A 14,275-nucleotide genomic window follows, 5' to 3' on the forward strand; every position below is an offset into this window, starting at 1 on the left:
TTAAGGAAATGGCTATTATATGATCGTGGGAGCTGGCAATTGCAAAATCTGCAGGGCAGGCGAGCAGGCTGGGGACGCAGGGAAGAGTTGATGTTGCAGCTTGAGTTCAAAGGCAGTATGGAGGCAGAATTCACTCTTTCTCAGGGGGAATTTTCTTAGTCTTTTTCTCTTAAGACTTTCAACTCATTGGTTGAGGTCCACTCACATTATGGAGGGTAATCTTAAAGTCTGCTGATTTAAATGTTAGTCTCATCCAAAAAATGCCTTCACAGCAACATCTAGACTGATATTTGCCTGATATTTGCCCAAATATCTAGGTACCATGGTCTAGCCAAGTTGTCACATAAAATTAGCCATCATGATTGAGACTGAATTGAATCTAGTAAGAGAAATAAACATATTAAAAATAGCTATAATAAAAACCTGGATTACATAAATGCCAAATAGGGACTATTACAATAAAAAGATTAAGTTCCTGAAATTGAAACATGTCTTGGGAGTCTGTAATCCTTGGATAATCTGAGCCACTGCTTCCATCCCTGATTACATACTCAATTAGACTAAAAAGAAAAAAAAAATAAATGATAGCAAGTCCCAAGATCTTGGGAATAAAATGAGCTCAGAGATAATATGTGTACGGGACTGTAGAAAAATAGATGCTACATCAGTTATAGCTTTATACCTTCTCTATTAACTAGGGGCTGTTCAGTTTTCTTAAAAATGGCTTCTAGGAAGAGGTGGGCAGTTTTAGATCAGGCTCAACAGATGAGCACATCTTAAAATTAAAACCTGATGAAGCACAGACGGGACAATGCTGCCATCTTGTGGTACTCTGCTCCCCTAGTCTACAAATTCTGTATTGTCTCAACTAGTTTGATGAAGTTTGGCCTAAGCGTTTTCAACTATAGTGTTTTTGGTAAGTCAGGGTTTTCTGTATGGTCTGAACTTTTGCTTAAACAGTGAGATGTTTGAAAGTGATCTGTGAAACATCAGGTTTAAAACTACATTTTTCTAACTTTTTGAATCTTTTAGTTTGATGTTAGGCTTGAGGGTCCTCCCCCCTCCCCCTGCCCTTCTCCAATCATCTGTCATCATCCACCATGCTCAGAATACTGTTCTAAGAAAAACATTCCAGGCCAAAGATTATGCTGTGGGCAAAGGTCTCAGGAGTTCTGTGCTTTTATTCACCTGACTGTCCCCATTGGGCCTTTGCTGATAGGATCTGGGGTGAACACCTGGTCCAAGGGCAGCCAACCCATGGGCTCAGTGGTGGAAAAATTAGCCTAGCAGGAAAAACTCTGCCTAGATGGGGACATAGAGTATCTCATTGGCCTAGTCGGTTACTGTCTTGGGAATATGTATTAGAATACTCGGAGAGAATCAGCCCTTTAGTAATTGAAGGAGAAATGAGAAGACACACAGAAGCAGACAGAACAGCTGAGTGTTATGTGGGGAGGAGTAGGGAATCCATGAACTTCTACTTCTGAAAGGGGACAAGGTCATAGACCCCTCAAAATATCTGGGATCCCGAGCTATTTTCCTGTATAAGGCTCTGTGTGACCTGGGTGCTGGGCTTTTCTTAGGTCCCTATGGGATTTAATTACTGGGCTAAGATTCCTGTTTTCCACAGTACCACCCTCCCGTCCCCTACTCCCCTTATTTATGAGATAACCTTAACAATTCTTTATTTATTGCAACGTTAGGCATCTAGCATTGTCATTGTCTTTTAGTTTCCCTAGCATGTTATATCTTTCAAAGTGTTTTAGTGTGCACTATCTAATTTAATAATAAGGATGCTATTTAGGAGATTATGTGTTTCCACGCCTGCTAATCCAGGAGTTCAAGGAAGAAGATAACACTGACCAGCGCACTGACCAGCACCCCGGTAGGAGCAGTGCTGCAGCCAGCCAAACACTTACTCTCATTGCTTGCTGCGGTTTTTCTCCTGTTTTATCCAGTTTCTTAGAGTGTTCTCATCTCTGGCTGGATTTCTTATCCCACATCTACTTCCAGCTCATTCCCGAGCCTAAAGTTCAGAGCCCTATAGCTCTGTTGAGCACCTGTTATATGCCAGGTGCTTTATACACATCACCTCATAACGGCAACTTTAGGAGTTACCACCCTAACACCATATCCTTATCAGCATTTTATAGATGAGGACATTTTACAGATGAGGACAGCTGAGACACATTGAGTCTGAGTAACTGCCCAGATCACACAGCTGCAAGTGGTGGAGCTGAATTTGATTCTGGGAGAAACCCAAAACTACCACGTTGCTGGGGAATTTTCTTGGGCTAGAGACCCTAGGACCAGAGATAGAAATAGGTTTGGGAGTTTTACTTTAACTCTTTCTCTAAAGCTATACCAATGATAGGGAATTATGTGGACGAACCATCTGCTAATTCGTTTAATCCAGTCTGATAATATTGGAAGAAGTGGAGGAAGCATGTGTTTCCCTGTTAGGAGAGAGCCTAGTAGGAAGAATGCACAGAACTCTTTGATTTTCCTGCAAGGCTGATTTAATTTCAGATTGACTCTGAAGCTCCACATTTCTGCAATAGAAACAAGCAACAGTGAGACTGCACCTGCGTGAGATGCGGCTCAGGAGCCTTCCCTTGAGATGCTACCTACTGCTGGAGTAGACGGAAGAAGGGCAAAGCTGCCGGGAGAAGTGAGCGACTCCAGAAGGGCCAGGACATTCCCATTACAGCTGTTTTGAGACCTTCACCACCACCACCGCCTCGAGAAAGCTATCATGGATGTTGCCTTGCTCGGCCTGCATTTCTGGGTCTTCAGCTGACCACTCAGCTCCATCTCTTTCTGCACTTGTATGGCTTTGGGGGAAGAACACAGGAGGAGAAGCCAGCTTTCCTCACTGGAGGCCCCTGAGCAGTTCAGTTTCCCTCAGGGGTAAACATGCAGACAGGAGGTGATCCCTAAGACTCTTCCGGCATTAACAGTATGAGACACCTTGTGTCCCATGGCTCTCAAGGAGTGTTGGCTTATGGGCTGTTGCTTCACCAGTCCATCTGCTTGGTGCAGTGGCAGCATCCAGACAAAAGCCCTCATCTCAGATGAGATTTTTGTAGCCTTTAACTACCTCACAGCCTGGGCCTCAGAAGAATCCTAAGGTCCGTGAATTTACCCTCGCACAATGAGGGAGCTGGGAAGAGATGGCTTCTGAATGAGGGCAGATGTACCTTTCCTGTCTGGATTGAAAGAATAATGGCGAGGAGAGAGGAGGAGAGGCACACATGAGACACCTTGCCTCTCTGCAGTCCATCCTGGAGCCTCTTATTCTACTGATTCACCCTCCTTTCCCAAGAGAGGTGTCGTTCTGAGCAGCAGCTTGTGCCCCCTTAGAAGTTAGACCTGTTATTAAGGATGCAGACTGGCATGTAAATCAGGCTTTGACACACCCACCCTAATCTTCATCCTGTGCTCCTGTCGTCACCGTGAGACTATGTCTCACACACCTCTAACTAGAGGGACCATAGCTGACCAAGGGCTCTGGCCACAGTGCTCTGAGACCCCCCTGCATTTGTACTGAGGCACGCTTTCTCCAGGCTGCCTCCAGCCAATGGTCTGCTCCCCGGGAGACATGGGTCTTCTATGATGTCAGCTTTGGCTCAGGGACTCCCCATTGGCTTTGATGAAATTCTGCTTAGCAGTTTAGGATGCTTCTCCCCAACCTCTCCTTCTCTCCTTCAGACAGTCCAGGAAGGAATAAAGAGGCTGAGGAAAGTGGACATGCTGGAAGGGCTCTATTATGTAAGCCAAAAGACCCACCAGAGGATGCATCCCATGAGAGGAAACACCAGTCACCAAGCCATCAAAATGTACTGATGAGAGGGGCACCCACATCACTTAAGAAGTTCTGGAGGCTGGGGATGATGGAAGGACAGACGGTTACAAACTGGGCTTGTTAGCATCTACGGGGTTCATAGAGGCCAAGAGGTGGCACTTAACCTGCCAGAAGTCAGGAGGCCATAATTACCTCGCTCACCAAAAGGCAAGTTTGGAGGGCAGTCAGTGGGCTTTGCCAGCAGGGGGTTGTGGAGATGGCTAATGGGACACGGTGTCGATTTTGCACCTAGGGGCAAAATAGGCCGACAGTTGACAAGGCTGCTGCTTAGCATCTATAACAGGGTCAGCAAACTTTTTAGGTAAAGGGCCAGAGAGTAAATATTTTAGGCTTTGAAGGTCACATGGTCTGTGTCACAGCTGCTCCACTCAGCTGTTATAGCACAAAAGCAGCCATAAATAATATGTAAACAAATGTATGTAGCTGTCCTTCAATAAAACTTTGTTTACAAGAACAGGTGGTTCTCTGGATTTGGCCCATGGGGCCATGTTTGCTGATCTTTTATCTATTAAAGAAAAGCCCCAAAACACGGGAGTTCCCTGGTGGTCTACTGGTTAGGATTTGGTGCTTTCACTGCTGTGGCCTAGGTTCAATCCCTGGTTGGGGAACTGAGATTCCACAAGCCGTGTGGTGTGCCCCCCCCAAAACAACCAAAAACAAAAACAAAATTGGAGCGAGAGGCTGAGAGCAGTCACTTTAAGAAAAAGTCATGATCTCTTGCTCAGTTCTCAGACTTGAGTCAGTTTTCAGATCTGGAACCCAATGACTGAAGAAGTGGCTGGAGAAGGGACCCTGCAACACTGTGGCAAGTATATACTGTGGCGATTCCTCCAGTCTTTCCTCAAAAGAATCTACCTATGGCCATTTACTTGGGTGACTATACACTAGGACTATTGGACAAAGGTTCTGAGCTGACACTGATACCTAGAGACCCAAAGGAGCATCCTGGCCCTCCTGTTGGATTGGGGGCCTATGAGGACCAGGTGAAAAGTGAGGTCCTGGATAAAGTCCAGCTTACAGTGGGCCCACTGGATCCACAGATCCATGTAGTGGCCACACTGTATCTTTTCCCACCACTGACCCCTCCAACACCGTGGGGGTCAGCTGGCAGGGCTACCTGAACTGGACTTGGACCTGTTGCAACACCCTTTCCTGCGCCGGCCCCGCTCAACGCTGTGTCACTCAGTATGTGGGCCAGAGAAATATCCCTGGGGAACACAAAGAGGTCTGTAAGACATTGTGCTTCCTTCTTTGTGACATGGTTGTAAGATGTAGCAATTTGTCTTCTGCTTTAGAAAGGGCTATCCCAGAATACCCTTGACCAGTAGACTTCTAAAAACGTCATTGAAATGGCCTGTTTCTGACTCTCCATAGGGTTTATTTCCCATCCTCTGAAGCACAAGCATCTTACTGACTGTAGCATTCTAGCCTCTTCTTGCTTGTCCTGTCCAATCAGGGAAGTCATCAGTGTAATGGATCAGTGTGATGTTCTCTTGGATATTTAAGAGGTCCAGAGTTCTCAGACTATAATATGATAGGAGGTGGGAGAGTTAACATAACCCCGAGGCAAACTGTAAATGAATATTGTCTGTTTTTCCTGCCTACAGGGCCTCAACCAGCATTTCTGTCTGGAGGCTTAAGGAATGCCTGATCCACAGGTATGGAATCTCACATAGCAGAGCATCCAACCAGGGGATATACTTTCAAATGGAGGGGGTGTGGGAGAGGGTCATGACCAGGGGTCCTCTGGTTGTGTTGTGTACTGCACCACTCAGAGGTAACCGGCCCAGTGGATTGGGAGGGCCTTCTCGACTCACAACTGAAGTGCCAGCTCTGAGAAAGCACTCTGAAAGGATGGAGTGCCGTCATTCAGAACAAGGTGTCTTTATTAGATTGGAGACCTCTATATGGTGCTGTGTCCTCAGTAGGAAGGCTATAAGGGTCTGGAAACCAAGCGGTAGAAGCAGGGATGGCCTTGTTTACTGTCATTCCTAGTGACCCACTGCGGGATTTTGTGCTTCCTTTCCCTGCAACTCTGGGCTCTGCATGGTTGGAGTTTCTGGCCCCCAAAGAGAACACACTCTTGACAGGGGCACAATAAAGGGCCCATTGAACTATATGGTAAAGCTGCTGCTATGGGGTAAAAAGTTCAAAGGGCACTTTGAACTTTCTGTGTCCAGGGACCAGCAGGCAAGAGAGGAGTTGCCATGGTAGCAGGCGTAACTGACCCTGGTCATCTGGAGGAGGAAGGCTGCTTTTACACAAGGGGAGCGAAGAGGAATATGTGTGAGACGCAGGTGGTTCAGGTGGGCATCTCCTGGACTCCTTTGCTCCGTTATAACTGTGAATAGACACATGCAGCAACCCAGCCTGAGGAGGGTTTGATTATCAAGTGTTCAGACCCCTCAGGAATAAAGGTTTGGGTCACACCACCAGGTAAGCCACCAGGACCTGCCTACATCAGAGCTGAGGGTAAAGGGGATGTAGAATGGATAGGGGAGGGGGGGAAAGGGGAGACGGTGAGTAAAAATGTGGCCTTGGGATCAACTCTAGTGATCTCAGGGGACAGTAATTTACCCAGTTTCTCCCTCTTCTGAGTTGCCCCTCAGGAGGGAAGCCCCACAGGCCCACGAGGAGCCGCTCCCTGCACCTGCGTGGAGAAGCAGATCTATAGGACACAAGGGCTGATGGCGGGGACAGGAGACATGGTTCCCAGCCCCTCCAGGGAAATGCTTGCTGCCCAGAACCTCAGCTGCGCAACTTGAGAGCCTCCCGCTGCTCCCTTACAGATGGACTTTTCCTGTGGTGTTCAAACGTGCATAGAAAAGAGATAGATGAACTAGTAGAAGATTTGCTACCTGCTCCAGTGGTCAGGAAGGCCTTAGATCCTAATACTCTCCGCAACTCCTGAGTTGTTCGTTGACTACTATTCTCCAGGTACTTATCAAATGCGAGTCACAAGTTTACTGGGCCTTTAACAGCCCTTTGAGGCAGGCTGTTTTAGCTTCTTTTGACACTTATACTCCTACCTGGGAACCATTCCGTGGAACCCAACACACTTTTATTGGGAAAAAGACACTGCTAAGTCCTGCAGACAAGAAGATGTAGAAGACACAGTTCCTGCCCTCAGTGGCTTTATGTTTATCATGGAGAGACGCAGTTTGTCGCATTATGCATAACTTTACTAAAGGGGGTAATAAGTAACCATGACACAAAGTACCAAAGGAACAGAAACTGGTAATGATGGGACTCACTGCTGGCACGAAGGCAGGTTTGGGAAGAAGCATCTTGAAGGAACCGATGCTGACAGGGCGCCAGCCCTCAGCTGACAGGGAGCCCCTCCTACACACCAGCTCTTGATCTTGAGGCAAAAGGAACACCCACAAGCATTTATTTGCCCTGGAGGATACATTGAGACCTCCCCCACTTCTTGCTTCATCTCTTGGGAATATCAGTTCCACTCTCAGGTTCAATTTTATGTCTAAGGGGCACTTTGCAGTGCAGTATATCTGTCTGTACTGTAAATAGTTAGCTTTGTACATTTCCGATTACTCGCATCTTTGAGAAATGAGGTCTAATATTCTTATATTAGACTCAATACTATACTGTTTCATTTGCCTTAGGGCAGACCTGTAGAACTTTTTTCTCTTCAGTACTTCGTATAACGCCTGCCTGAACACTGGATAACAGTAATTCCTGTAATACTACAGTTACTTTAGTAACTACAATTTACTGAATACTTATTCTATGCCAGGTATGGTACCAATCACTTTATATATATTAACTCATTTAATTTTCATAAGGATACTATGAGGTAGGTACTCATAAAAATACCCATTTTACCGATACAGTTAACCGAGGCACGTCAGTTCATTCTTTCTGAGAGTGGTGGTGTATGAACACAAAGGTAACCTTTGGTCTTCATAGTCCCACATACTCTGAGGTATTTGTGGCCCAAAAATCATAGTGTTTATTCCTCCACATATCCTTGAGGTAGGAGGACATATTTATTCCTATCATATAGATGAGGAAATTCAGGCAAAAGGAATTCCCCAAAACTGAGTTTATGAAGCTAAATTTCTGAGAAAGACTTGATTCCAGTCTTATGTCCTCAGAGACCCCTTTGGATGGAGAGTCTGAGTCTGCCTGAGCCACACCGTTATTCTCCAGCACTGTAATGTACGTGTTTTGTTTTTTTTTTTCTTAAATTTTTGACTGCATCGGGTCTTGGTTGCGGCATGCAGGCTCTTCCTTTAGGCGCACAGGCTTCTCTCTAGTTGTGGTGCATGGGCTCTAGAGCGTGTGGGCTCTGTAGTTGTGGCACATGGGCTCTCTAGTTGTGGCTCGAGTGTTCAGTAGTTGCAGTGCAAGGGCTTAGTTGCCCTGCAGCATGTGTGATCTTAGTTCCCTGACCAGGGATCGAACCTGCATCCCCTGCATTGGAAGGCGGATTCTTAACCACTGGACCACCAGGGAAGTCCCTCTACTGCACCTGTATTTAGCAGAAGTCTTTGTTCTAGGGCTGAGGGTTTTCACTATCATACCACCTTGCTTATGTAAGTAGAAAACAATATATAATAAGATCTAATGTTTACGGAGCCTATAGTTGACATCTTCCTTTTTTCTTTTTTCTTTTTTTCTCTTGGCCGCCTAGTATTCAGTCCCTTTCCCAATTTGGGGGAAGTACTCATCATAAGAATCCTGGTGGAAGTCAGAGGGGCCATGTACACTCTCTCCTTCCTCTGACAGCTGTGGCGCTGGCCTTTGACATCAATTTGGTCAGTGGACACTTCCGTGAGGACTTGAATTCTCGTTCCCTTTATATTTGTGTCACTTACTCTGGAGTCATTTGCCAAGGCTGGGGGAGTATTCTGAGGGCTGCCAGGCTGTTCTACTGAAAGATGGTGTCACGCTTTCTGCTTTTTGATTTTGCAGAGCTGCTGATTCCTGTGCACTTTTCCTGCCTTCATTACTTTGTCATTTTGATGGTACTGTGAACCCCTGAAAGCCTTAATACATTCCTTTTCTGTATGTTATCCAGAGCTGCTTTCTTGCCTTCAACCAAGAGTGCTGACTGAGTTAGAGCTCTTTGTAGTTTGTGAAGCACCTGCATATGCATTAGTGCCTCTGGTCTGAAAAACAGCTTCATCTTCTATGTAACAGATGAGAAAACTCCAGCCACCCTGTAGCCTGATAGCGATTCTAGTTTTTATTTGACATGCAGAATGACTGTGATGAAAACAGTACATTCAGGAGGTGCTGGGGCTGCCTTTAAAAAACACCTGGCATAATACACACCGTCATTCTGCTCTGTCTGCCCACCCACTTCCGCTTCTGAGGGTGCCTGGTGGTCTGGCAGGATGAACCCTGTGTGCTGGCGGGTCCCTGCACTAGGAACTCACCCCAGCTCACACACATCTCGCTGCAGCTCCTCAGAAGCTTCTTGTCAGCTGCGCTGCTCTCTCAGCTAGGGAGGGTTTGCTGGGGCCAGCGGCTGAGGCTGCTTCTCTAGCTGCTCAGGGAGGGGACAGTTGGCTACGGGGAAGGGACGAGGGTGGGGCGGGCTGATCCGGCTAAAGCAGGGGGTACTATTTAAAGCTGCATGCCTGCAGGAGCAGCCTCGTCACAATGCTTCCTCCTGCACTTTCCTTTTCCTGTTCTCCAGAGAGCACTTTCCTCTGTTCTGTTCCCCACGCCCACCCATTCCTGTTGCCAGCCCTTCCTGCTCCCTAGCCTGCGTGTCTTCCCAGAGCCCTGTCAGTTTACTACTCTGTCTCTTGGATGTTCTTGAATTGGGGTGTGTTCCTCTTCGTGTCCGCCCCGCCTATCACTTCCTCTTCCCACTCCTTAACAGTGCGTCTCCTAGTTTCCCATCTCCCCAGCTGCACTTGCACTACTTGGCAGGCCCCACATGGGTAGGAACCGAGTCTTGAGTTTTTCAACAGTGTATGGCCAGGCAGTGGGCACAGGGCTTGCTTGATGCGTAGCAGGCAGGGACCCAGGGATCATCCATCATATGGAAGAATGACTGTGTGAGTGAGCGAGCGAGTGAATGAACTCTCAGCCCCCCTTCCTGGCTGTCTCATGTTACAGTCCCAGCTCTTCTTCAAAGGCTAAAGAGAGGGCTTCGGTGAGATAATAGGATGAATACAGGTAGAAGCCCCCAGCATGTGGGATCTGCTCAGGACACCTTTCTTAACTCTGAATCTGATTCCACACCACCAACCTCAAACCACCCAGCAAGCAGCACATCTCTTGTGATTCTTTCCTGCCTGCATCCTTCCCATCTAAACCAGGGCTGCTGCTGCTGCTTTTGTTGTTGTTGTTGTTAAAAGCAGGACTGCTGATGCTTTTTCTTTTTTTTTAATTTTTATTTTTATATTGGAGTACAGTTGATTTACAATGTTGTGTTAATTTCAGGTATACAGCTAAGTGATTCAGTCTTACATATACATATATCCATTTTTTTTCAGACTCCCTTCCCGTATAGCTCATTACAGAATATTGAGTAGAGTTCCCTGTGCTATACAGTAGGTCCTTGTTGACTATCTATCTTATATATAGTAGTGTGTATATACCAATCCCAAACTCCTAATTTATCCCTCCCCCCCACGTTTCCCCTTTGGTAACCATAAGTTTGTTTTCAAAGTCTGTGAGTCTGTTTCTGTTTTATAAATAAGTTCATCTGTATAATTTTTTTTAGATTCTACATATAAGTGATATCATATGATATTTGTCTTTCTCTGTCTGACTTACTTCACTTAGTATAACAATCTCTAGGTCCATCCACGTTGCTGCAAACAACATAAACCATTCTTTCTTATGGCTGAGTAATATTCCATTGTATGTATGTACCACATCTTCTTTATCCATCCCTCTGTCAGTGGACATTTAGGTTACTTCCATGCCTTGGCTATTGTAAATAGTGCTGCAATGAACATTGGGGTGCACGTATCTTTTTGAATTAGGATTTTCTCTGGATATATGTCCAGGAGTGGGATTGCTGGATCATTTGGTAGTTCTATTTTTAGTTTTTTAAGGAACCTCCATACTCTTATGCATAGTGGTTGTACCAATTTACATTCCCACCAACGGTGTAGGAGGGTTCTGTTTTCTCCACACCCTCTCCAGCATTTATTGTTTGTAGAATTTTTTGATGATGGCCATTCTGACCAGTGTGAGGTGATACCTCATTGTAGTTTTGATTTGCATTTCTCTAATAATTAGTGATGTTGAACATCTTTTCATGTGCTTTTTGGCCATCTGTATGTCTTCTTTGGAGAAATGTCTATTTAGCTCTCCTGCCCAGTTTTTTATTGGGTTGTTTGTTTTTTTGATATCGAGCTTCATGAGCTGTTTGTATATTTTGGAGATTAATCCCTTGGTCACTTCATTTGCAAATATTTTCTCCCATTTTGTGGGTTGTCTTTTTGTTTTGTTTATGGTTTCCTTTGCTGTGCAAAAGCTTTTAAGTTTCATTAGGTCCCATTTGTTTGTTTTTATTTTCATTACTCTAGGAGGTGGATACAAAAAGATATTGCTGCGATTTAAGTCAGAGAGCGTTCTGCCTATGTTTTCCTCTAAGAGTTTTATAGTGTCCGGCCTTACATCTAGGTCTTTAATACATTTTATTTTTGTGTATGGTGTTAGAAAATGTTGTAATTTCATTCAGGTGGTGGAACTGGGAGGTGAGGTGGGGCATTTTGGAAATACACAGGGGCATTTTTGTTTGTCAAGGTGATTAGGACACGATCTATTGGCACTTAGAGGGTGGGAGCCGGGGTACCAACATCCTGTACTCTGGGTAGTGCCATACACAATTAATTGTCCTGAGTCCTGCATGATTTCTGGTGCCCCCTCTTGCCCCAACATTTAAGTATGAAAAAAAAAAAAAAGAAAAACAGGTGGGTTGATTGGAACACAGAGAAGAGGCAGAACCAAGGGCACGGTGGAGGTGGTGCCTGTAATCCCGGCCTTCCCCACCATGGCAGCTGAGCCTGCAGCCCCAGAGAACCCAGGAGTAGCAGGGGAGGCAGTACACATGACTCTGGCTTCCTGGCCACGGCAGTGCCTGCAGCCACAAGTAGCTGGGCAGCAGTGGCAGTGGTACCTAGGATACCGGCCCACCAGCTGCTGAGGTGCCTGTGACTCTAGCCCCGTGGTCTACCACCTGCAGTGGTGGACCCTGCGAACCTGACAACACTGGACATGGCAGAGGCACCTGCATGACCCCAGCCGGCTTCCACCCTCCCTCCCAGTGGTAATGGAGCCTGTGACTCAGGGGATCTTGGACGCAACAGAAGAGCCCACCATCCTGGTGCACAAAGTAGCCACATCAGCAACACTGACCCCAGAGGAACAGAAATGATAAGGAGGGCATGGGGCCACACCTGTGACAGAGGTGGTAGAGGGTGGAGAGTACTGATTCTCAAACATAATTTATCAGAGGCAGTGCAGGTAAGAGAAACTCAAAACTTGTGCTATAGTGCCACCTACTGGAAAAACAAAAGAAAAGCCTCTAATTTCTAAACTGTTGAATTGTTAGAATCATGCAGAAAGTTGTTGGCTACTTCAAATGCACCGGCAGAGGAACAATTCATCAAACACTGTGAAGAACCACAGTAACACCATACCACAAAAAGAAAATGACAATTCTCCAGGAACCAAACTTAAAGTCACAGAATATTGCGATCTCACTGGTAGAGAATTCAAAATAGCTCTCATGAAGAAACTCAATGAGCTACAAGAAAACTCAGAAAGGCAGTTCAGTGAGCTCAGGAATAAAATTAGTGAACAGAAGGAATACTTTACCAAAGATGTTGAAACTCTAAAAAAGAACCAAACAAATTCTGGAGCTGAATAACTCAATAAATGAGATGAAGAATGCATTAGAAAGCATTGAAAATAGAGCAGACCATATGGAAGACAGAATTAGCTTGAAGATAGAAATCTAGAAATGATACAACTAGAAGAGGAAAGAGAAATGAGATATTTAAAAAAGTGAGGAAATTCTATGAGAGTTATCTCTTTTAGGAAGGGTGACATTAGGGTAATGGGTATCCCAGAAGGAAGAGAGTGAGAAGGGAGCAGAGAATTTATTTAAATAATATCTGAGAATTTCCCATACCTGGGGAAGGAACTGGTTATAGAAGTCCATGACGCTAAGAGAACATCTAATTACCTAAATGCAAAAAGACCTTCTTCAAGACACATTATATTAAGATTGTCAGAAGTCAGTGACAAAAAAATGAATTTTAAAGGCAACTGGGGAAAAAAGGATGGTAACCTACAAAGGAACCCCCATTAGGCTTTCAGCAGATTTCTTAGCAGAAACCCTACAGGTCAGGAGGAAGTGGAATGACATTCTTAAAATATTGAGAGATAAAAACTGTTGTCCAAGAATACTCTATCCAGCAAAATTATAGTTCGTATATAAAGGAGAAATAAACACTTTCCCAGACAAACAAAAGCTGAGAGAGTTCATCATCACTAGACCTTCCTTATAAGAAGTGTTGAAAAGAGCTCTTTACCAGAAACAAAAAGGCAAAAGTACATAAAACTTTGAGCAAGGTGATAAATAGAACCAGAAAATTGCAACTCTCAATCAGAATAGGTTTTAAACACTTTATTATAGCATAAAGGTTAAAGGGGGGAGCAGAAAAAAATAACTATAGCTACTTCAACTTTGTAACAAGCTCACAACATAAAGAGATAATTTGAGACAACAAAAACAAAAAGGGGGGAAAGGAAGAAACCCATATAGGTCAATGAAGATAAGATGCTATCAGCAGAAAAAGGATTATTTTACCTACAAGACATTCTATACAAATCTCATGGGGACCACAAAACAAAAATCTAGAGCAGAGACATGAAACATGAAAAAAGAGTAAACAGAAAAATATCATCGAAAACCCCCAAACTAAAATAGCAGACAGAAACACAAGGACAAAGAAACAATGGAGATATAGAGCAACCAGAAAACAAAAGGTAAAATGGCAGTACTAAGTCCTCATCTATTAATAATCACCCTAAATGTAAATGGATTGAATTCACAAATCAAAAGACACAGAGTGCCTGGATGGATTAAAAAACAAGACCCAACTATATGCTGCCTCTAGGAGACACACCTCAGCTCCAAGGACAAGCATAAGCTAAAAATGAAGGGGTGGTAGATGATACTCCAAGCAAATGGCAGACAAAAGTGGATGTAGCCATACTCATATCAGACAAAATAGACTTCAAGCCAAAAAAGATAACAAGTGACAAAAACAGACAGTACATGGGGACTTCCCTGGCAGTCCAGTGGTTAAGACTCTGTGCGCCCAAAGCAGGGGGACAACTTTATTAGGTTGCTTTTCCGAGCTCTTACCTCTGTGATTGCCTCAATTTTAAGTTTGCTAGGGTTCCTCT

At 44.8% G+C, this 14,275-nt stretch overlaps 1 protein-coding gene across 4 annotated transcripts in view; it reads left to right on the forward strand.

Moving 5' to 3' along the window:
* Positions 1-14,275, forward strand: part of BLOC1S6 (biogenesis of lysosomal organelles complex 1 subunit 6) — a 92,975-nt gene that overhangs the window by 57,211 nt on the left and 21,489 nt on the right. For 2 of the 4 annotated variants that reach the window (XR_014243539.1, XM_082388851.1), the window contains one exon: positions 2,562-4,533. The exons of 1 other annotated variant lie outside the window; for it this stretch is intronic. Coding sequence is in view for 1 of the 3 variants with exons in the window: in XM_082388851.1 (XP_082244977.1) it covers positions 2,562-2,642 (81 nt within the window). In the remaining 2 variants the exon portion in view is untranslated. One more of the 4 variants, XR_014243540.1, reaches the window with a different exon arrangement.

Source organism: Balaenoptera borealis (genome assembly GCF_965194805.1).
Source record: "Balaenoptera borealis genome assembly, chromosome: 3".
Lineage (NCBI taxonomy): Eukaryota > Metazoa > Chordata > Mammalia > Artiodactyla > Balaenopteridae > Balaenoptera > Balaenoptera borealis.